A 23749-nucleotide genomic window follows, 5' to 3' on the forward strand; every position below is an offset into this window, starting at 1 on the left:
GATAGAGATAAAATAACCCGGCATACTGATACATGTTTACAGGCAGTATCAATGTCAAGGATTCCGCTTGATGCTTTGAAAAACAGAAAACTCGGGAATTAAACTAAACACTTCCGATTTTTCTTGGCCATCACAGATTAAGTGAGACTGTTTTACCAGTGATACTTATACAACGTCGAAACGCATTCGGAAAAAAACATCGGAATGGAATTAGAGGAAGTTGAGGTTAAATTCAGCCATGAAAGTGCACCGCGAAATAGTGCGAGAAATCATTATCTCCGCCCGGCAATCTTGGTACTGTCGATGCTTTTATTTGCCTCTTTCCTTATCATCGGGCTGTTGATCGCAGGAATAATTCCCATTCCAGGGGCAGGAGTTAGTGGCCAGGAAAATCTGAGACAGGTAATTGATATAAAAGTTCACTTTAAATGAGACGCAAGACATAGGTTCCTGATAAGGGCTATGCCTGTATACCAGCAAACAACCATTTCCTTGGCTGATACCGCGTAGCATGAGGAGGAATCCTCTTCCTGGCGGGGAGTCACTTGGTCACTCAACTCTCAAGTCCTTTCGAAGGCATCGTGCGAGACCTGTCACGTAAATGCAGTGACGGGCTACGGAGATAACTCTCTATTCTCCCGAACCGTTGTTCCCCGGGGCCACAGGCTTCCCAAGGAAAATCAAAGCAGTGCTAACCCAATGCGTGTAAATTAAATTTTAGACTGTTACGGGGCAGCTCGAACCATGCGCCACACCGAACTGCGTCCAACTTGCAGGGAGAATCGTTGGGTCAATGGACCAGACGGCTGACCCGTGTGACGACTTCTTCCAGTACGCCTGCGGGGGTTGGGTGAAGAAAAATTTCATACCACATGGAAATTTAGATAGAACACCCATCACGGAAGTTCAGGAAGAGGTAACTTCCTTTTACAAAGGTGAGTGAGAGGACTGTTTTACAAGCTATTTTTCGCGGATGACTTGAAAACACATCCGAAAATCGACAGCTTCTTTTAACCAGTGGCTTATTTCGAAGTCGATTTCTGTTAAAGTAAAAACTGATGTATATACATGTAGCATAGGGATCGTGTACATTTATAAATATACATGTATTGTAATATTTCAAATTAATAAGACCACCGTCCTCGAGAGAGAACTTACAATAATGCAGATTGTGTAATGACATTGTTTATATGAATGACCGTACGGAAAGACATAATACTGTCTAAAGATCTGTGTCTGGTGCTGATTTAAACTCTACAGCGAGTCCTGAGCAAACGCTAATGTGATATGTTTTCTTATACTTGACGACCTTTTAACCGTTACAAAGTTACAAATAATGTACCAAACGACTACGAATCAGTTTTAATGATTGTTTTTCTTTCAGATCAACTCTCTGAGTATGCCTTCGGTATTGGCAAAGACGATCCCATCGCGTTTCAAAACTACAAAGAGTTTTATTTGGGGTGCATGGATGGCCAAAACAGGGATAGACGTGGCCTACAACCTGGTAGGGGAGTCGATTGCAGTAAAAATCAAGTCTGGAAGACGCGAATGTCTACCCTAGAAAATGAGGTCGACACACATGTACATGCGCAATAAGGTTCACAATGAACCAATTCTAGCGTCTAACCAATTTACAACACTCATGATCAGTCAAAGAATATTTTTTATGAAGGTTGCACGACTCTTTCAGTTCAATTCTGGTTCAAATTGCGCTATGCATGTCAAGTAAAAATTCGTGTATTTTTCAATTACATGTACATGTACACCAGCACAAAATCGGAATATTTTGATTTCTCACTTTATGAACTTCGCCGTTCGTTCAATATTCAAAATTTTGAATTAGATTTGAATATTTCAAATTGCGTAAATACGCACCTGATATAAATTGTGACAATGCCGTTGTGCAGGCATATATACAATTACTATGAGTACCGCGAGTTTCAGTTGACTCGTATGTATAATAACTGACTGCAATTCTATTTTCCTGGACCACCAGTAATTACGAACGGCGTCGGTGATTTCTCATTTTCTCACTTACATGTACATGTAATTGCACTAAAATATACATAAAGTAATTACTAGTATGACGGAATTCAAGTATTTTCTCACAAAATTCAGCAAAAGGATTCACAGCTGGTTCTAATTTTCATAAAATACTGAGTATTTTTGGATACGGGTTGGTACACGCCTCTTGCATACCCAATGAACAGGAAGATGTGGGAGGCTCCGCGTCGCCCATAAACCTGACCGTATACGATTACGAATAACGAATTCTTTATAATCGAATAGATTTACATACATGTACGTGCACCTATACACTGACTTCACAAGGAATTCGTTTTCGTAACTCGTAATTTGTGAGTGATGTGGAAACTCACTTTATATTATCAAAATGGGCATTTTTTCTTTTTCTTTTTTAGTGAGGCCTTATGTAGAAAGCCTAGGAGGGATGAACTATACGGGGGACTGGGATGGAGCTACCTTTGACTTGACGCAGCTAATATATCAACTTACCATGTACAACACAGCACCATTCTTCGAAGTCAGAGTGCAACCCGATGGATTCAATAAGTCAATTCATTCTATCACGGTAGGCAAGCCAGCTCTACACAGTGTATATTAACGATAGACTTGACACGATAGATTTGACTGCATGTTTATTTTGTGACATTCGGTAAATCTGGCGATGGACTTTCAAAAGGTATATTGGTGACCTATGGGGGACACCCCCTTTGCGGCTGCCCCCTCCCCTGCTAGCTACATGTATGCCCATGTAAATACAAATGTGTGTCTTACAATGAATCTGATTCTCGTAACTCTCAATCCTCTCTAGCTTCTTCCACCAGTGGCCGAATGGCGAAAGAAACTGATTATGAAGGTAGGTCGAATGGCGGCTTAATTCAAATTCTATTGATTTCGGCTCATGTTAGTATCGTCCTTGTATCGAGGTAATCGAGAACGATTTAAAGATGCCTCGACGCCGTTCGTCACCTCTACACAGCTTGTTGGCATTGCGTCGATCTGCACGGAAATGGTTGCTGTACAAATGGCCTTCTCAGGTCGGGCCAGTCGGAATACTGTGGCATGATAATTATTAATTTCTCCAATATGATGTGCAATTTGATGACGAAAACAAGTACTGTGAAGTGGAAGGTGACTGAGCAGCCGGCAGCTTGGTAATGATATAATAATAGTAACCCCGTCGGGCCTTAAAAATTCGAAGTTAAAATGACAAAATGTCAAAATGTCAAAATGTCAAAAAGTTAAAAAGTTAAAATGTTAAAATGTTAAAATGTTAAAACGTTAAAACGTTAAAATGTTAAAACGTTAACATGTTAAAATGTTAAAATGGTAAAATGTTAAAATATTGTTTTTTTCAGCCGCAGCAGATCTACGAGGCCCTTGTTCAATTTTGCATTCAGTATTACGGTAATGGAACATATTTGCCCCTGGATCATGTGCGAGATGTCGCCAACTTTACCGAGGAAATATTTGAGGTAGGAAATGTCTATGCATAAACACGAACATTTAGTCTTTTCAAAGATCAAAAAGCTATTTTGAGGTGTCTTTTAGTTTTTTAGCAACTGCTCACGGGATTTGCAAAATCTAAAAAGGAGAGTGAATTTTGAAAGCCTGATTTTTGAGGGTCCTATACTATGAAAAGTTTACAATCAATTTACTGAACAGGTAATTCTTAAGTCACGCTTTTCTTCTAATTTGGCAGCGATTTCCTTAGCGTAAAGAGGAAAGTTTTGATGACATATCACTACTTATAATGTCATGTATAATGCCATGCGGTACTTTTAATCATTACAGCTTATTCGGCCGATGCAGCAGACACTCACATTCGCTGAAGCATTCGCCAATAAGATGTCATTGAGAGAGTTGAAAGACGTCTGTAGTTCTGTAAGTACATGCTCTAATGTAGGGATGCACGCTCGACTATGTGGAAGTTCTGGCTCTCGGGAAGAGTTCGCGAAACAAACCTTCGGGGAGTGAAGAACGTGAAAGACAGCTTGTATTCTTTGCTGCCTCGGAAAGTGTACGCGTGTCAACAAATCTATGCATTCTTTGCTGCCTCGGAAAGTGTACGCATGTCAGCAATGCTTGTACGCATTCTTTGATGCCTCGGGAAGTGTTCGCGTAACAAAGGTAGTATGCATTCTTTGCTGCCTCGGGGAGTGTACGCATCACAAAGCTTGTATTCTTTTGTTTCATACAAAGTCAACGGCCGCTGTCATCTTGTCGCAGGTAATTTGTCACAGAAAGTCGATTGTAAGGTACTCTTTCCCAGGAATTACTGGCGGCGGTAACGTAGATGTAGTAGCCCCTCTTCAGGATTGAAATCATTGAAGATGCAAAGTCAAGACGGTGGTAGTCAGGTGTCATTTCTGTGTTGAGTTTTAGTACTAACTTACCTGCCGACTCAGCCTTCTTGGCTGTTTGTGTCAACCAGATCGGATGATGAGCCAATAGTGGTCAGGTACCATTAATTCCTATTTTGAGATAACGGGCGAACCCCACAGTGAGGCCGAGATGCATTGAGATAGCCAAATTCAATGAGTTTACAATATGTACACTAACTGGCTTAGACAAAGCCCCCGAAACGCCAACGCGAACGTCTATCCTATTGTTTGACAAACTTATCAGGAGATCGAACAATGGGATATGCTACGTAGATGTTATTATACTTACCTGAATGACACACGGCCACCTTCTGGTTGTAGCAACTTCAATAGTTCCTCGTGACTTAATTTCTTGCTTTTGTCGTGTACAGATTAACTGGGTCCAACTCTTCAGCCATCTTCTTGAAAAGCCCGTGGACGACACTTACGAGATTTACGTTTACGAGAACGAGTATTTTGAGGCGTTGAACCAGCTGATCAAGAACACCGAAGACGAGTACGTATAGCTACGATACTTACATTACATGATTATTATATTGTAAGTACCAAATAAACGTCGACCGGAAGGTTTTGTAGCACAGTATCTTTACTCGATGATGTTCCGAAGCGGGTTTTGTTTATAATGTGGGTTGCTAGCCCAACGCTAAACCCATGCACCTCCTTCCAGGCTTGGACAGGCTGCCGCAGTCGTGGAATGCAGAACAGGCGAACCTTTAACCTCGTACAATGTCGTGGCTGTGTGACATACCCGTTGCGACTATTATATTACTTTCAAGACCCGTGTTTCTTTTTCTTCAGTGTTCTAAATGACTTCGCAGTCACCTGTATTACATTGAGCATGCTGTCGTTGACGACAAGCAAAGCCAAGACACAGCCCCTGGTGAGAAAATAGTGTTAAAATGACACAAACCCGTCCCTCAGATGGGTCATCGGGAATTGTAATTGGTCGGATTGGAAGGACTGCTCTCTGGGCCACTCAGTAAAGAGTGAGAGCAAGAGGAATGGTGTGGTTCATAAAAGGATGCATGATTGCTGGTCTAGATTGTCACCGGGCACTAAGCTCTATCGAAAGTGTGTAATTTTCGAAGCAGCCACGCAAATAATTCATAATAAAGAAAGGAATATCGAGCAGAGAGCTGAGCGTCCAAAAGTAGTCTTTAACTCAAAACAATATTGGGCGATTTGTAGTGTAAATTAGTAGAAAAACCGGAGACTCTAGAGTCGCTCTTCCTATCACAATGAGTTTGCGGGAACGGACCGGGAATCGAGCCAGCGAACTCTGATGTTTCCACGCCGCAACTCCGACACCCGATGCTGTAATAATTCAAAATCCTTGATGTCAGTAATCAAATACACTTTCTACTTCGTCAGACCTGTTCATATTTTCTTCTGAGACTAAAATGTGTTTTTCCAGGGTTGGTACCTCGAACCCAAATTCGAAGTATGTTTCCGCATCACTAACCTGCTCCTGAGGACGGCTTCAGAGGCGCTGTTTATGCACAAGTATTACAAAGGCGGTTCAAGTGTAAAACAAAGTGTAAGCACAAACCCGAATTCTAATGCAGCAATCTCATCAACTTATATACGGGGAATGTCAGTTGTCCAGTTGTTCTCCAATGACGCATACATGTACACTTGTAAATATAAACGTACTGCTTTTATGTCATATCATTCATAGACCTTACGCTCGGTGGGCTGCAGCATCAAAGAGAGTTCAGGCTGACTCTCTTTTTTTCATCGTAAACTGTATGTATCAGCATAACCAGGAACTCGTGCGTGTCAGTTGAGTATAAAGATGGGCACCTGTTTGGAGAAGGGGGAGGAACAAGTCAAGCAAGGATTCTATGTCTGTGGTATAATTGACCAGAAAGAACAAGGGAAACTTGTACTGAGATGGCTGAAATTTCATAAAAGGTTGGCCTCAATACGGATGGGCGATAAGTGGCATGGTTAGAGCACCAGGCTCGTAATCAGGACGTCGTGGTGTCGACTCTCGGAAGGACTGACAGGCGCTATTTTATTTTTGTGTCCTTGAGCAATGCACTCAACCTTACTTGCTTCTCTTCGCCAAGGAGCCAATGGGCACCCAGTTGGCAGAGATGGTGAACTACATGATTGCCCGTCCTGAGCGCTAAGTAGCGGTACTTAAAGAACTTTAAATCAACTTTATCAACTTGGGTTTTTTTTCAGGTGAAGAACATGATGCATTACGTCCGGCAGGCATTTCTTGACACCATAGCAGATTCCACCTGGGTCGAGGCCACGACCAGAGATAAGATCATGGATAAAGCTTCCAGGATGGGAACTTTGACATCACATGCAGATCTGCTGATGAATCTCTCGGCAGTCAACGAAATGACGCCAAAGGTACCTCATATAGTCCGTTTCAGGAGCAGCTGACAATGCACAGAAAACCAACGAGAATGGCTTGGGTTTTCGTCGGTATTTTGCTTAAAATATATGGCTCAGTCTTGATGAAACATTATCCGATTCTGCGCGAATTAGTACTTTCGGATACTTCGGACCTTGAAGTTTCAGATGAGATATAACATTTTGTTCAACGGCTGCGTTATTGTGTGAAATCCCCAAAAATCCGAGAGCCATTTCTTCGTAAAACGGTATGAAATAGCTGGGCAAGATGGGTTTGGGGGGAAGAAAGGTATTGAGTCCGCAATGGTGCGGCCGTTCTTTTTTTCTCATTATAACTTCGGCTTCGACCGGCTACCGGGGGTATCATAAGGACATTTCTGTGGTAGGCCTGGTCTGCAATCAATGAAATTTGACTGAAACAATGGGACAGAAAACAGAGTTGTAAAAACCTGACCGTTCAGGAGGAGTTTCACTTCACCAAAAACATCGGCCGCCACCTCCAGTCAGTTTTTTGCCTATATCTTATCAGCTCCACACCCTCAGTGTTCGGTAAGAGCCAATTATGTATCAATTTCCACATTCGACCTGCTATACTCTTTCAGTATCTCTCGCGTGCTGACTTCGTAAAGAGTTATATGAATGCACTGGTATGGTATAGCAAAATAACCTACAGGACAGTCAACTCGGTGTGGACTGAAGAATTGTAGTAAGTAAAAACCATTGAGGATTATTATCATTCTCGAATGAGCAGAGCGAAGGACATTCTCTCAGCCAACACTGATTTCTCAACACACCATGTAATCACAAGGGCACGAATATAACAGAATCAAACAGTGAGCGACCGATCAGCCTCCTCAAAACAGCTGTGTGCATCAGAGTCCATTTATAGTATTTTTATTGGAAGTCTCTGTGTGCATCGATTAATTGCTGATTGAACGCCTTCACGCGCCTGTGATAAAGCAATGGCCTGTGTCAGCAGACACGGAACGACAGCATCAATAAAACTAGGTCTGGGCTGCGAGAATTCTAGATTATCATGGCATGAAAAAAGGGCGAACCACTTAAAATAACATCGAACGTCTCAATGGGACATATATCGAAATTTGGGTGGGTAGTGGGCGAGGACTTATGGTACGATGGGTACTGAGTAAGCTACCCCTTGTTTCGTCCATGCTATTCCCTTACACGTTTCAATGATAAAAATAACTACATATCGTCAAATCGTAAAAGTACATTCCAAATCACAATTGTTGCTATTGATCTTTCCAGTTTTCGGGAAATACCAGGTATATCAATGCCAAACGCCCAATACCACTTGGCAGGAAATATCTTCCGTAAGTATACATTATTGAAATGGTGAGGGAAATTGACAAAATCGTACAACATGGACAAGAACGATATTGGTATTGCCAAGTGTACATATAAAGGGGCGTTCATTTCACACTTCAAACTTGTTAAGTAAAAACAACTATAAATCTGGTAGTTCCTTTTGCACAAACTGTGAAATTTAGTTATAAATAGTAGTCAAACAAATCATTGATTAGTAAAAAAAACATTAAAATGGTAAAGAATCACTATTTCGATATTTAAAACAACTAGTTTCACAGTCGGTGCAATAGCGACTACCAGTGTAGTAAAAAAATACCAGTGTTGTTGTTCATTTTACATATGAACATGTAGGTTCAATCTACGTACATGTGCGTACGCAAGTGTGCGGGTAAAATATGATTTGGACACTTTTATTCGCCGTATAATGTGTCTAGTTTATAAAAATTTATTGATTTCGAACTTTATGAAATTACATTCGTACAAAAGCAAGTTTCGTGTGTTTTTATATTTGCAGCCGAGCATGGTGGCTTCAACTGAGGTATTTTCTTTACTCACCAGTATCGAATGACGAAGCCCATAATGCAATGCAAATCGTGCTCAGGGTATTGAAGTATCACACACATGTAATACACATCGTATATTTCAGAAATTCCTGCCGGTATACTTGACGAACCATTCTACACAGTTGGCGGACCAATGTAAGTCGCCAGCAGCGTATCAATCGTAGTACATTACATGTACATTGGAAGGTATACTGGTTAACATCTCTGGGTACCGTACAAATGACGTGTGTGTTGATGGATCAGCTATTTAGTGGTCCACATCAGAGAAGTTATATGTCAAAGTAGTTATACCCCGGTAGCCAACAATCTAAACTATAACTTTGGGCTAAAACACAGTGAATTAATAGAAAACACTTTTTCTCAGAATATTCGTGTGGCACTCATTGATATTGACTTACTTTGACCTATACCCCGTTAGTTCACGTGAAGGACAGGTCGCCCGTGGCCCTTTGTCCTGAGCAAGTCCCTCAGGAACATGTGTCCAGTGGCAACCATATCGCCTTGGCCTTCTGTTCAATTGATCGTCGCCAAGTGGTCTTCGGTTTGCCTAAAGACATCGTTTGCCTTGCGAATTCCGCCTGATCTTAACGTCGTTATGTTTCCTTTTTACCTTATCGATAGGTATATCAACTTTGGTTCTCTAGGATCGGTGATAGGACATGAAATTATGCACGGGTATGATACACGAGGTCGTGAGTTTGACGAAATCGGTCAGAAGAAAACTTGGTGGTCAGAAGAATCCATCCAAGCGTTCGACGAGAGGAAACAATGCTTCGTTGAGCAGTTCGACAATATGACCGTCTACATTCCTCGGGAAAATAAACGTTTCAATGTAAGAAAACCAGTACGACTTTCGGGGGGAAGATGTTATGTTAAATATTGTGGTGTATTGAGGTGAAATTTCAGTCTTTTTTTCGTCAAAATGGTCGCTTGAGTCTTAACGATGGGCCAAATCTGAAAATACGCATTTTTGAGAGAGAAAAACTGTCGAAGATTTCACGAAGTGACCAATCAACAAATTTATCACTTTGAGAAAACTGCACTCAAAGATTCCGTGTAGTATGACTCTGTGCGTTACATCAGAAAGAGTATAATGGCACGAAATGCATGAATAGAGGTTAAAGAGTTATAGAATTGACAAGGCTTTGAATATCACCTTGATAACTAGTGTCTATAAGTAGAAATGGCTAGTACAAGTCAGATGGCGCTATTATCTCAATTTCAGAAAAATTGCAGACTGGTCACTATGTGAAATCATCGAGGAAACTCACTTAAGTTCCATAAAGTAGATGAAAAATTCCATTAATGAATTAACACGATTAATCATACTGTCACGATATATAACTCGCTAAAAAGGCCGATCGTTTCTTACGATCGGATTATCCGGTGTCTTGAAAATGAAAAAAAAGGAAATCTGAATACGTTTTGGTCCCTTTCATTTTCAAGGTATCTGGTAACCTAACCCTCTCCGAAAACATCGCCGACGCAGGGGGCATCCGTGCAGCCTACCGGGCTTATGAGTCATGGAGAGCAGGGAACGGCGCGGAAGCGATGTTGGTGGGGATGCCAGGCTCCATGACGTGGAAGAAACTGTTTTTTCTCGCAGCAGTCCAGGTATGTACAGTACATGAACTGCCACTAAATTTCGTGCCTATTCCAATATTTTGGCGAGTTTTTTTGAATAATCTAAATCTGACGATCTTTATTTCGACGGATAACGAAATATATTTCGGTATTCCCCATTAATTTTTCTTTGCGAATCTTTGCGCAAAGATTTGGCGGATTACAGTACGGCCGTTTAAACGGGACCAAACCAAACCAGGCCCAACCACACCAGACCAGATAAGTCTTGTATGTCGTATTGGCTGATATGAATAAAGTCTAGCAAATGCTTTTACTTCAATTTTGTACAGAAAGGCCAAGTGTAAATGTACATGGAGTTTTAGATAAAAGCATTTGCTATAGTCTTTATTCATATCACCCATCGAGTTTGTACATCGAACTAGACCAGATCATATTCGTGCGCATTTACACGGCAGACCAATCTAGACCGATCTGGATCGATCCAGATCGGTTTGGTCCCCTGTAAACTCTCCTAGTATCTTGCTGGGCATGATTGTTTACTTCCTGCGGGACATCACGAGAAAGCAAAATAATGGCTTCATCATTTTTGTCTTAGAGCAAAAAGAACACATGCCGTCGTAGTCGTAATAAAACTCGATTCTAAAGTTTTTTTCTCTCGTATTACTTTAAACCGGTGTAGAAGTTTGAAGTGTGCAAAGGATATAGAATGAGGCCATGACCGTCACATAGCTCTCTCTAATGACGGTCGTGGCGTTTGCAGAACCATATACCAAAATCTGTCCGAGTTCAATCGGGCCGGACACTTTTCCCATGTGGACATTTTCTCCTTATACACCGGCAATGTTCAGTATGTTTGTACTCTCGTCTTTCTTCATAGCCATTCTGTCAGGAGAGCACCGGGCTGTTCATGCTGTACATTACCAGAGTGGGACCTCACACTCCATCAATGGCAAGGTACGTTTGTACATGTATAGACAAACAGTGTGTACAGTGGGAAAGTTTTCCCGCTGTTTGGAGTTTGTTCACGTACCGTGTACAAGCGAGTTTCAACAAAGAAAAAAAAATCTCTCCCGTATGACTTATTCGTATCAATTTTACGTATGATGTAACTTAATTTGTGTAGCGGTCATACGTATCAAAACTGATACGGATACGTCATACGAACGTGAAATTCACCCCTGCTGAAACTCCCTATATCAACACCTATACAACTTATGATATCTCCTAAACTATTCAACCAATTTCAGTGCGGTTTTACAAGGTTGTCGCATATGTCGTTGTCTGTATGATCATGATTACAATGTAGTGCATTATTGTCTTCATTATGCAATTGTCAGTATACAAAAGTTAAGAAAACTTTTTGTTTCATGAAAAAAACGACGAAAAAACAATGACAACAACATTTGCGACAACCTTGTGCAAACCGCATTTAAAACGGTTGAATTTATAATTTAGGAGATATCATAAGTTTTAGGTGTGTTGATATTATTATGTGCTAGACTGTACATGCAAGGCGCATTACCTTTTTGTGAAGTCAGCGGCAAAATATCGTAGTGATAATTTCTCTGTTACGTGTACAGTTTACCAAAAGTGAAGTTTCTGACCTCTCGAAGTTGCAGCTTAAAAGAGAAACTGCCGCGGTAGGCCTAAAATGTCATGTAAAAAATTTATACATTTCTATTGAATATGAACAACTCCTGTACCTTTTCCAATGTGCAGCAGAGCACTGTATGCTGAATGTGACCACGAGATAAATTTTCCATCTGGTTTCGACTTTGACACTGATAATATGTAGGGGCTAAGCTAGATAGGTATTGCCCCCCCCCCTCCAAAAAAAGTCACAAAAAAAATTGTGTTTTTGATCATGATTTTTGCCGAAAAAGTGAAAGTGTAATACCCCCGGCCGAAAATATTGCTAAGCTCCTGATGATAGTGCGTATTCAACATAATATAAGAACAGAACCAAGAGTGTCTAGGCCTAAATTGTCTTGAATCAAATCGAGACTAAATTTCGTATTTATTTACAGAGTCAAGGGATTGGTGATGAATACCGATGACTTTTCCTCAGCCTTTCAATGTCCCAAAGGCAGTCCGATGAATCCTACGGAAAAATGTCAATTGTGGTAGAGCGGAAATGAGCAGACGACAGCAGACGACACAGAATAGTTTAAGTTAGTTGTGTGGTTCATTCAGAAAAAAAAAAGTTTTAGAGGATTTGAAAAACCAAGGTTTTTGACCAACTCAACACTATTCATCCCCCAAAGGTATTTCGGCGAAATGAAGAAAATGAAAGAAAAAAATACTGAATTCGGATTTTGTATCATAATCGAGATAAGGATCTGCTGGTGCCTGAGTGGGCGTGACTAAACCTGAATAGAGAGAGCGCCCCATCACTGACAATCATCTTTATTGACAGTAAGAACACCATAACATGATCAATATTGAGTTGTAATGGACGATACATTGGTAACGCCATTATTGTTATGTTCTGATGTTCAAATACGATAACATGTTATCGACATTTGATCAATTTGATGACCAGATTCACTTGAATGATTGTATTGAGCAGATAAATAAACACATGATGCGCAGCAGAACAAATGTAAATAGCAAGGTTCAATCAGATTTGTCTCCCAGTGATTACGTGTCCCACTCACGGAGTCTGGCACGCTTTGGTCCATTAGAACCATAACGCTGGAATATTTACCGCACTGCACCTATTTTTACAAAAGTTAGTACAGAACAATACATTTTCCTGGTTAAATGTCATCATTGGGTGATATGAATAAAGACTAGCAAATGCTTTTACTTCAATTTTGTACAGAAAGGCCTAGTGTAAATGTACATGGAGTTTTAGATAAAAGCATTTACTAGTCTTTATTCATATCACCCATTGTCAAATGTAGTATTAAATATTTGGTTGATTTTTGCATTATTATAGACATTAGGCAGGTTTCGCAAACTACGAGGAGCTATGATCGATGAAGTAGGCCTACAGTCCAAATCACAAATGACATCCATCCTGCTTCTCGTCATTGACGCGCTACGTACGCGCGAGTTGCACGTCAACGACGCACCGGTGACCACTCTCCCGGTCTTCGTTCCTATACTCTTTCTATATGCACCCATTGAAATTCGTAATATAAGTCAGTAGGCCGAGTGAGACTTGGCAACGTTGAACACCATTGACGATGCTTGGAGAATGACCGATGACGTGCTTATATATCTCTATGTTTCCCGTAAATTACGTGCGACCTACGCGCTGGGTATAGCGCGTCAATGACGCACCAACGACGCGAATTTAGGGATAGCAGTGATTTGGACTGCACGAGTACAATGTAGATGTGTGTAAATTCCTTTATCACCGCCTGTTTTGGAAAATTTCCCCTAATCCTTCGTACATCTAAGAGTAAACAAAAGATTATCTGCGAGTGCAGCGTAAGAGAATAAGTATCGGTCTTGAGAACACCACTGACCGTCATAGTTCGTTCTTTGTCAGTCGTGAGGGTTTCGAAACCTGCCTAATGTAAGAAGTAAATATCCTCAATCTTTGAGTGCCTTTTACTGTCGTGAGCTGTACTAGACGATAAAGAAACCCAGATGCACTCGATGGATTCAAACAATCACAAAATTTTGATGAAGTTTTGCTTGGCGCGCAAGGCATTTCGGCTACTTCAATCCGCCATTACGATGCCGACTCGGACACCGTAGTTCGTATGTGTGTGAACGGTGAAAAACCTCCAAATCCTCAAACAACGACAGTGTACCAACTAATTATGTGCACGTTTATTATGAACATTTGCCAACTACGAATTATATGATATCTTACTAACAATATTTCGTGGTGTAAGCGCAGTATGTTTTTGATCATACGGGGTGTTTGGGGTATTGGCCGAACCCCTTACAAGATATACGATTTTGTGACGTACCAGCTTTTTCATCAGATTTCGAGCAAATAAAATACGAATGCAAGTCGGATATTACCAGTATTATGCATACAATGTAACTCGGATGATATCTGACTTAGACAAGTATAGCCTATATTTATTAGTAACTAACAATGTTTAGCATTATATACATTCTCTTTTACACATTAAGTGGTCAGTCCCAAGAGTGTACATAAAACATGATTGACGGGTAACACAGCCCAGTTCTATGTTCCATTGGCTACCAGAATACATTTCAAATGGTGGTTATTACTAACGCTGAAAGGGTGGATGTTGTCCTTGGTGCCGACAAATGGTACCCAGGTTCGGGATCGACTGGACAATAAGCACCCTGGGTGCCATTACACTAGACAAACAGCACCCAGCTTCTTTTTGCCTGGCTTACGGATCTTAGGGACGACGTTTCTTGCAATCTCGTTTTATCTCGCGCCGTGGTACTTGCGGCATTAGCAGTGCTCGAAATAAAAAGAACAGATCAACAGAAAAAAACGCGTTTAGGCCTATAGGTCTTTGAAAGCACATTTCGGATATATCTCTCCTATATACCTTTTCTGAATAAATCATCCGAAATGTGCTTTCAAAGACCTATAGGCCTAAACGCGTTTTTTTCTGTTTATCTGTTCTTTTTATTTCGCGCACTGCTAATGCCACAAGTACCACGGCGCGAGATAAAACGAGATTGTAAGAAACGTCCTCGTCCCTAAGATCCGTAAGCCAGGCAAAAAGAAGCTGGGTGCTATTTGTCTAGTGTAATGGCACCCAGGGTGCTTATTGTCCAGTCGATCTCGAACCTGGGTACCATTTGTCGGCACCCAGGACGACATCCACCCTTTCAGCATAACTAACAGGTGGTACATGAATTTCTGACCAATCGGGATTTATATAGGGCCTATATTGGTATATTTGACCTTACAAAATTAATAGTGGGTGGTATTACCAAGTTTACAAGGACTGACCTCTGAATGTGTAAAAGAGAGTATATTCTTAGAAGAATTACAGATGTTAATAACTAACAACCATAAGCATTACATATGTAAACATCTTTGAATGCTGATGCTTATTTAACATTTGATAGCACATGTACATGTATTTTCTTTCTTTCAGAAAGCATTCCCTCAAGAATTATTGCGGGCAAATTCGTTCATGTTTGCTATTACATCAGAAGCAGTAAACTCAATTTTTGCCACATTCTTTTAAAAAAATTCGAGAACAATATAGTTTTTTCTATAATCTATTGATATGTTGGTCACGAAAAGTATGTTCCAGTTTTTCGTTTCAATAAATAATATTTGGCTCTTTGCATTAATCATTTTCTTTAAAAATTCGATTAAAACCTACGACGTTTTTGATACAAAGGGATGCAAAATGATACATGCAGTTAAGAAAATATAGTATGCTCTAAAATGCCAAGCATTCGAATGAGCTACTGTAAACACTGCAATAAGTGGCCTTCGCGGGCCGTTAGAAAAGGCCTGTAGATTTTTATCCATTCATGATAAGTCGAAGCGTAGTAAAAGCTAACTTGTTCCATTGAAATACAACTCTTGCTTTTGATACGATGTATCAATCAAAATGGTATCATCAAAAAACAGGCCTTTTCTGATTTCCCGCAACAGCCACTTATTGCAACATTTACAATATATTAAGCTAGGTGCACATAGAGCTTAGTGCCTACGTGATCGCAGCCGCAAGGCTCTTTGCGAGGACGCAAATATCTGTGTGCACTGGAGACCGCAGCCATTTAGTTCTTGCGTCCCGGGACGCAGTCGGAATCGCAAGGATCAAAATGATTTGAGTCGGAACCGTATTCGCCGCAGCCATAGGACGCAAGGCTGCGCAAGCAGTTTGCACCGCTCGCCTGCGCGTTGATAGAATTTGCCGACAATCTATTACCTCTCGACCAATCAAATCGTTGCTGTTACACCACATGATTTCAAGTGGCAGCGCCCACAGACATGGTTCAAGAATGGAACAAGGAGCGAGATGAAACATTGGTGATGATTTGGCGACGTCGATGTCACACATGATCGCAACAGTCTAGAGGATTGCGTCGTCGCATGACTTTGGGGGATACGGCTTGCAGCTGCGATCACGCAGTCACAAGCTCTGTGTGCACCCAGCTTAGGCACTATTTCATTGACACATCCTACGATCTCATAACGTATTCTAACCACACCAATAACATCGTAACATTATTCAGGTATACATTAATGCTTTGGACTAACATGTATAGAACATGGTGTGCATTTTTGCTATACGACATGCAGCATTGCCCGGTGTAAAAGAAATGCATGTCTCCCGGAATCTTGAGTCCGGTCCTTTTGTTAAAGTGAACAGAGTCGCCGAGTTCCTTTGTTGAAGATTATGTAGCTAACCCTAACCAAACCATTAACCACATTCGTTGACAATACACAGCTATTGTATGGGGTCCTGCATTGCCAGGATGTCCATTCCTTTTACAGCGGTACAGTTTTGACCTTTTGTGGCTTAACATTTGTCAAGAATTTTAGCAGGGCTTTCTGACGGCGTAGTTGGGAATTTTCCATCTTGAGGAGCAGAGTACTTGGTTTTGCTAAGTTCAAGGTGAGAGTTCAGAGTCTCGACGGAATCGGTGGATTGAAACTTCTCTTTTGACCCTTTGCCTTTGCCAGGCCCACGAGAGGCGTTCAGGCTGGCGATTGTGTACAGAAAGGGATTAAGTGATGAATTAAGAGGGAGGACGAAGACAGCAGTCCAAGCTGAGACAATAGGGTGGATGGTCATACCACCTAAAGCCAAGTACTTCATAATCACGATTGGAACCCAACAACAGAAATCCGAGGCAATCACCATACACATTCGTTTGACAAATACCATTTCCTTCGAGGTATCACGCTTTTGTCCGAAATGCTCCATTTGCTTTCTTGATTTTCTGATGACGGAATAGATGGCAATGTAGCCGATTGCGATGAAGATGAACGCAAGGAGATTGAGAGTGAGAATAATGACGCCATAGATATCGGACGCGTTCTTCCCTAGACTGAGTGGTAGACATACTGCGTTACTACCATAGAAATTGGTAAAGAAGCCTTTTTTGGACATGCTAAGTAACGGCAGTAAAGCCATTCCTATAACGACTATCCAAGCTACTGTGAGAACAATAGCTGCTTGCTTCAATGTGACCTTTTCCATTTTGAAAGCAAATACAATAGCTATGACCCGATCTGCCGTGATGAAGACCAGCAAAAAGACAGATATCTCACTGGAAATCAGGCTGATGATGCCAGCAAAGTAACACAGACCGTGCGACATCCACATCTCCTGTTTCACGCCAAATACGCCTCTGAATTGGACATCGACACCCCCAATGATTAGGAGGTACACGCCCATTAGGAAGTCGGCAATGCTAAGGTTCGTCACAAGTAGGTTTTCCACCCCTAAACCTTGCTTGTGGTGGAGGAGTCTCCAGAATAGGACAAACAGGTTACCCAACAATGCCATGATACCGAGGACCCAGATGGAGTAACGAAGGGTGTCGTTAGCCATTAGGTCATCACATGAGGAGAACACGCCCCCCTTTGGTGTGCAATTAACAGCACGTTCAGCGGCGCAACAGAGGTCAAACCTGTCCATTTTTAATAATTTGGTGCAGACTAGCTTTAGTTCAAGGATTTCCAGGGGATTGACCTCAAAATTGTTATTTCTCAGGTCCAGCACGTCAAAGCAGTGGTCCTGATCACTAGAGTTGGACGGTTCACTGATGATTTGGAAACCGTTTTTTGCGAGATTCGTCAACTCGTTATTAACAAGTATCAGAGTCTTTAGATTCTTGAGCCCCAAGAATGTGTCCGCTACAATATTCGTCAATTTGTTATGACTCAAATCAACATGCTGGAGGTTTGGGTTGTTCTCAAATATTTTTGGCGGTAACTGTATGATATCATTATGTGAGATGTCCAAATACACCAAGTCGTGGAACGATTTAAATGTTTCTGGGGTAATCTTCATATGAGTATTGGAAACATTGAGAAATCTAGCAGCGCTGTTTAAGGTAGTCAGGTTTTCTAAAGATCCAGCGCCTGTACACGCAATGGCCAAACCACGGCAAGTGCATAGCCGAGGACACGTTATGACGTCACCACACATCGTCTCATCATCCTCGTACGTATTACAATGAACTCGTTCGTCACAAACCTCGTTCTGATCAAGGCAAATCCCGTTTCGGCACCTAAAGAAACCTGGGGGACAGGCTGTGTTATTGCAGCCAACTTCATCTTCCCCATGAGGACAGTCAACTGTATTATCACAGCGCATTCTCACAGGGATACAATACGAGTTATTACACTTGAATTTACCCGGACATTCAAAGTCCTTACAGTCGAGTAAATGGCTGCCGTCTCGACACGAAGTCAAGACACCGAATTTGTCGTAATCGTAGGCACAAATGTCTTCACGCCTGAAGCAAGTCGTAAATTCATATTTACATCGCACTTCGTTGGGCTTCGGACAGAAAGAGAAATAGTCCTCTTTCGATTCTAAGTACTTTGATTTTGCTTTCGGCGTAAACATGGCCCGCAGCAGTGAGTGAGCTGACCAATCTTGCAGTTCGTCTTCCGATGCAATGCCAGGACAGTCACCATAGATATCATTTATCATCGAGTTGGGGATCCATTTACCACTATAACACCGGAAAGCCTTCTGCTTAAGATCCCGTGTACGGCAGTTTTTTTCGTCACTTCTATCTACGCAATCGTTGTTGAGATCACACCGCTTGGCCTCATGGATACACTGACCATTTTCGCATTTGAATTGTGCCCCATCGCATGGCTTGTGTTCACAGAATGTTTCATCCGACCTGTCGCCACAATTATTGATGAAGTCACAGGTTAATGAATACGGGATTGTCTTATTATTCGCGCAATTGAACATTTTGAATCGTACATGAGTGGTGTTACAGCTTTCTTCGTCGGATTTATCTGGGCAGTCAGGGATGTTATCGCAGACAAAATTGGGGTTAATGCAAGTTCCATCGTTGCACTTTTTTTGGTTGGCTTTACACATTATAAGTCGAGTTTCAGTTAATCTCGTACAGATAACGCTCCGCAAAGGCTCTTGATTTTTTGAAACATTCACATTATACTTCTTCGCATATTTTTCGTCCAGCCTTGCTATATAGTCCGCCTGTTCCCTCGTATTCTGCACCGTATAGATAATCGTCTTGCCCTCTTTCAGCAACAACACTGGCCCGTACTCTTTCAAGTGCCGCCACAATTTCAAAAGATGCAGAACTATCTGTTTCTCGTTTGGGTTATCGATTGGGGCGACATCAGCTTTCTGATTCGTGCATTCTTTTCGAAGGGTCTCCTCCGGAGTGGGACCAGAGTTAAGACGATCAGTCGACGTGTACATGAAATAACACGCCCTTTGGTACAGAGTCCAACCCTTGCCGCAACCACCTAAAACAGTTGTCGATGTATTTTCAGCGATCTTACCTTGTAGTTCCATGGTTTTATTGTCCTTTCCTCCTCTTCTACTGATTTCCTCTGCTTCTTTTTTGCAGATGTAAGCCGAACATTCAATTGGAAAACTGCAAGGAATTTTGAACCAGAAGCTTTTCTTGAAGACGGCGTAGTTGACGAACATGACACCGCACTTGCAAGTGCCAATGGCCGTTGGTTGAGAGTAAGCACTTAAGACGGCTTGCCAAAGGTCGTCAACGATCGCATCGTCAACGGCTTGATACCATTCGAAGTAGGTAGCTGGATGGTTGTCTGTCCAGTTGAAGTTTGCATTGGCATATTCACCGGGGTCCTACAAATAAACAAACAAATAAGTGTATCATTGTTACCCGCCAAATTTCAACGCCTCTTTATTTCCCGAGATTTGCGAATATTTCTGAAAATAAAAATTTTATTTTCGCGGATTAAGTAATTTTTTCTTTCCGTGCGATTTTTCTGATCAAAAAAATGTTTTTCGTGATTTTCGCGAAACGGTTATTCGCGAAAACTGTAAAATTAAAACGCCTGCGAAAATGTAGCTGGTACAGTATATCATTGCTCAGAACGCAACAGTCAGGGAATTCTATGACGTCATAAAATAATGAGCGCCAATCAATCGTCAGTGTTTACATCTTGCCTAAATTTACGAAAGCCAAGAAAGCTCATTCAAAATTCAATATCGAACTCTCGATTTCAATGTGAACTGCTGACTTCATTATTGAAATCGGGCATTTCAAACTTATAAAAACCATCAAATTTTCACCAACCAATGTTCCGAAAAATGAAAGGGCACAGTGTTCTAAACAGTGTCTCTTTAAAAAAAAGACATTTCACGACTGTACCATTGATAGAAAGTGTCATTGTCTGGTAGGCTTTATCAGAAGAAAATGTTCACACGGCTTTCTGGGTCGCTCTGCAAAAACAACCTGGCCGCTTTCTTCAAAGTTAGTTTATTCTTAAATGTAACTTTTGGACGCCACACAATTTCCAGTTGACAGATTTGCAACTGAAATTAAAAAAATCTTCTTGAAAAGAATCGACTCAAACTCCAGTGCAAATCCGCCATTGGTGACGTCATTGGCGCCAAAAACTATTTCTCTTGACCTCGATTCAAAAAGGTTTTAAAAAACTGCTATTCAAACGATAACGTCAGCTGCAAACATTCTTTATCAACTTATTGAACTATATAAAAACGATTGGAGAAAAGATCGCACAAATATCGACTTGTGAGATTATTTTGAGGAGAACTATTTTGGCCGATTCACTCTACCACTTGCGCGACCTCGTCACAGTCGTCATGACGCTGTGGACTCTGATTGATTTTTCATTATGGCGACCTCGAATGGCATTAGAGGGACGACATGTACGTCCGTCCCAAAACCCCTCTAATGTTGGAATGGTTCATCACATTGAAATGATAAATATGATAACCTACCTCTGCAGGGTTCCGGTTACCTGATCCAATGAGTCCAATGAAAATCCATTCATTTGATCTAAATGATGTCTCATTGATCACCGGCCACCAAAATGATGTGAAAAAATGCTTTAAGTTTAACAACTCCTCTCCGTCGAGGATGCTGACCAGTTTTGAATTACTGCTTTCGCAATGTTCGTTTGCCTTATTCCAGGTCGTAGCGTTCCTGTACAGTGCATAACATAAATGGTCTTGCTGGAGCCAACCCTCTGGACATTTATAATTCGGGTCCTTTTTTGGAACACGGTATCTCAATTCTCGGACCAACATGTTACACCTTTTTTTCCGCGAACATGTGGGACAATCTATCGTTATATTCGATGACATGGTTCGGTAGAATGTTGGTGCCACTGTAAATGCATCTTTCCACTTTCTTGTTGAATTCACACAATAACCTTTTAAGTTTACCTCCTCTTTTACTGACAGTTCTACCCCAGCTACACTTTCCTGACCAAATGATACATACTTTGCCTCGACTTCCCAATATGTCGGAACGGCTGTCGAACAATCAAACGTTTCGTTCCTGGGAAAGTTATCATTTTTGCCAAAGTTTTCCAAGACTTGACAGTTGACACAATCTCCACACTCCTCTTTAGTACAATTCCGCCTTGTCACGGTTGGGGTCGGCGGAGTCTGGCCATAAGCAGGACACATAAACACGCTCAGCAGAATGGAAATGATAGTCACGTTCGCTGGCTTCCCCATCCCCAATATTATGTAATATTGTGTTATTTGCAACCTGGAAAAAAACAGACATTATTACAGATGTGCAAGTTTAAAAAAGTGAATTCCTAATTATGAAGACTTGCAAATACTTTTATCTAAAACTTCATGTACATTTACACAGGCCTTTCTGTACAAAATTGAAGTAAAAGCATTTGCTGGTCGTCATTCATATCACCCAGTGTGTTGCAAAGGTCAACCAATACCTTTACCCAGAGTGGAAATGCCAGCCCCGCCTGAGTGGTGTTTGGCGGGACAACTCGATGTAGCACTGTTAACAACAATATGCTGTAACCAAGGTTTTTTAGTAGTTTGGAAAATATGTGGTGCATTTCTTCAAAATCAGTATTTAAAACCTTGACATGAGGAAGCATCCAAAAAGGTAACGATCTGCAATGATGTCCTGCTTCGACTTTTTTTAAACGAGGACAGGATGACAAACAGGAATTAGCATCTGTGCAGCGTTAAGAGGTTATATTTCATACAGATTTCAGCATATTCGCACTCATTTCGCCACTGACCTGTGTTTCCTTCGGACGACATATAATCTCTGATGACAGCAGGTGGGTTATTTACCTGAAGCGTATTAGTCTTCGGATTTCTTCACGTAAGTCACAGAAATACAAACGGTTACTGCTTCAACAGTGGCGCCTTGAACGAAGTGATTTGTTGAATCATTTGGCCGCCACTGTTGTGATATTGTGTCTGCCTTCATGACAAGGACCAGGATACGCATGCGCAATCTCACATGACACACACAATAAATAGAAAAATAAATGCCGTGGATTTTAATCATCTAATGCAAAATCAAATGTTTGAAAATGATGGCGTTACACTTTTTAGATAACCTTTCAGACCTGTTTTAGCGACAGTGTTGACCAAACAAAGAGTAAATAACTGAGTCAACCAATCCCCAAATCAGGACCAGAAACAATCTCAATGAGTGTATTCACTGCGGAACTTTGCGGAATTGCATGCTGGCAAACTGAGACTGCACTTTATTGGCATTGGAGCATGGGACGAAAGGGTGCCTGGTCGACTTGGTTTTATCGCTGGCCCACTGTCATTAACCGGAGACAAAGCTGACTGAACTGCCTTTATTTACAGTTTACCTGATTTAGTTCAGCTTATTGGCATGGTCATTATTTCAAACAAATACATCAAATACGCGTGTTAGTGATCAAATATCATCACATTACGATAATGGAATTGGACAATGCATTTAGCATGTACACTGGTACATCATATTGTTCTCCATGTCCATCTGAAAACTATGCCTGGGGCGTCAAGCATGTTATCAGCCCGTTTGATAGGCCAACTGGTGATATGTTTTATTTCATTGTCATGAAATCAATATGAGATATACATCATGAGCAAATCATAAAACCAACAAACTACGATCGTGTTTACGTCAATCCGTTGAACGCTATGGTTTATATAGTCTGCCGTTGATGACAGATGAGCAGAGAAGACGTACGCCTACATGAAGTTTGTCCATAAATGCGATACCGGCCCCGGTCTTTCTTTTTAATATAAGAATCTGCTAGAAACCTGACGGGCGATGCATACATTTTTTCACTTTCGCAATCAACGTGGCATCCACCAAATTCGTTGAAATTAGTTTCTTTCAGTGAGTAGAATCGAAGTTTAAATTCGGGCAATGTCAGTTGTAGGGAGTAGCCTCGGAGGACAAACTGTTGATAGAATCTAACTGAGAACGCTTTGACAAGACGGGATGCTTTAATCGAGTCCCATCATAAGTCTCACTCTGAAGTTATAAATGCTATTTCGACCGACCAAGACTGGTCGGCGTCAGTTACTCGCCTAGAACAAAAGAAGGAAGCCTTTTTGAAAAATGCTGCCACCGGTGTAC

General features: G+C 41.3%; 2 protein-coding genes and 1 long non-coding RNA gene across 4 annotated transcripts; 2 read left to right on the top strand and 1 right to left on the bottom strand.

Annotated features, from left to right (window-relative positions):
* The first annotated feature begins 8059 nt into the window (after nucleotides 1–8059).
* Nucleotides 8060–9443, top strand: LOC135495366 (uncharacterized). The gene is made up of 3 exons (XR_010448549.1): nucleotides 8060–8113; nucleotides 8755–8806; nucleotides 9293–9443. It is a non-coding gene; the product is annotated as an uncharacterized LOC135495366 (long non-coding RNA).
* An 8-nt stretch (nucleotides 9444–9451) lies between these two features.
* LOC135496058 (endothelin-converting enzyme 1-like) lies at nucleotides 9452–12382 on the top strand. Its single transcript, XM_064785167.1, has 4 exons — nucleotides 9452–9503; nucleotides 10118–10285; nucleotides 11133–11209; nucleotides 12283–12382. The coding sequence occupies exons 1-4, from the start codon at nucleotides 9465–9467 to the stop codon at nucleotides 12380–12382; spliced, it is 384 nt and encodes a 127-aa protein (XP_064641237.1). The 5' UTR covers nucleotides 9452–9464.
* A 1892-nt stretch (nucleotides 12383–14274) lies between these two features.
* LOC135495387 (G-protein coupled receptor GRL101-like) lies at nucleotides 14275–22526 on the bottom strand. 2 transcript variants are annotated; one of them, XM_064783940.1, is made up of 3 exons: nucleotides 22453–22526; nucleotides 21115–21892; nucleotides 14275–19992 (listed from the first exon to the last, which is right to left on the bottom strand). In XM_064783940.1, exons 2-3 carry the CDS (start codon nucleotides 21856–21858, stop codon nucleotides 16690–16692), a joined length of 4047 nt encoding a protein of 1348 aa, XP_064640010.1. In that variant the 5' UTR covers nucleotides 21859–21892; nucleotides 22453–22526; the 3' UTR covers nucleotides 14275–16689. The 2 variants fall into 2 exon arrangements, with proteins under 2 accessions (XP_064640010.1, XP_064640008.1); XM_064783938.1 differs by having other exon boundaries at nucleotides 22398–22520.
* Between the last annotated feature and the right edge of the window lie 1223 nt (nucleotides 22527–23749).

This window comes from Lineus longissimus, chromosome 11, assembly GCF_910592395.1.
Source record: "Lineus longissimus chromosome 11, tnLinLong1.2, whole genome shotgun sequence".
Taxonomy (NCBI): Eukaryota; Metazoa; Nemertea; class Pilidiophora; order Heteronemertea; family Lineidae; genus Lineus; species Lineus longissimus.

Coding starts and splice junctions, on each gene's coding strand:
- LOC135496058 (XM_064785167.1), top strand. CDS start 9,465: ATGACCGTCTACATTCCTCGGGAAAATAAACGTTTCAAT. Junction 10,286..11,132: donor TTTTTCTCGCAGCAGTCCAG/GTATGTACAGTA, acceptor CTTTCTTCATAG/CCATTCTGTCAGGAGAGCAC. Junction 11,210..12,282: donor CACACTCCATCAATGGCAAG/GTACGTTTGTAC, acceptor ATTTATTTACAG/AGTCAAGGGATTGGTGATGA.
- LOC135495387 (XM_064783940.1), bottom strand. CDS start 21,858: ATGGGGAAGCCAGCGAACGTGACTATCATTTCCATTCTGCTGAGCGTG. Junction 19,993..21,114: donor GTAACCGGAACCCTGCAGAG/GTAGGTTATCAT, acceptor GTTTATTTGTAG/GACCCCGGTGAATATGCCAA.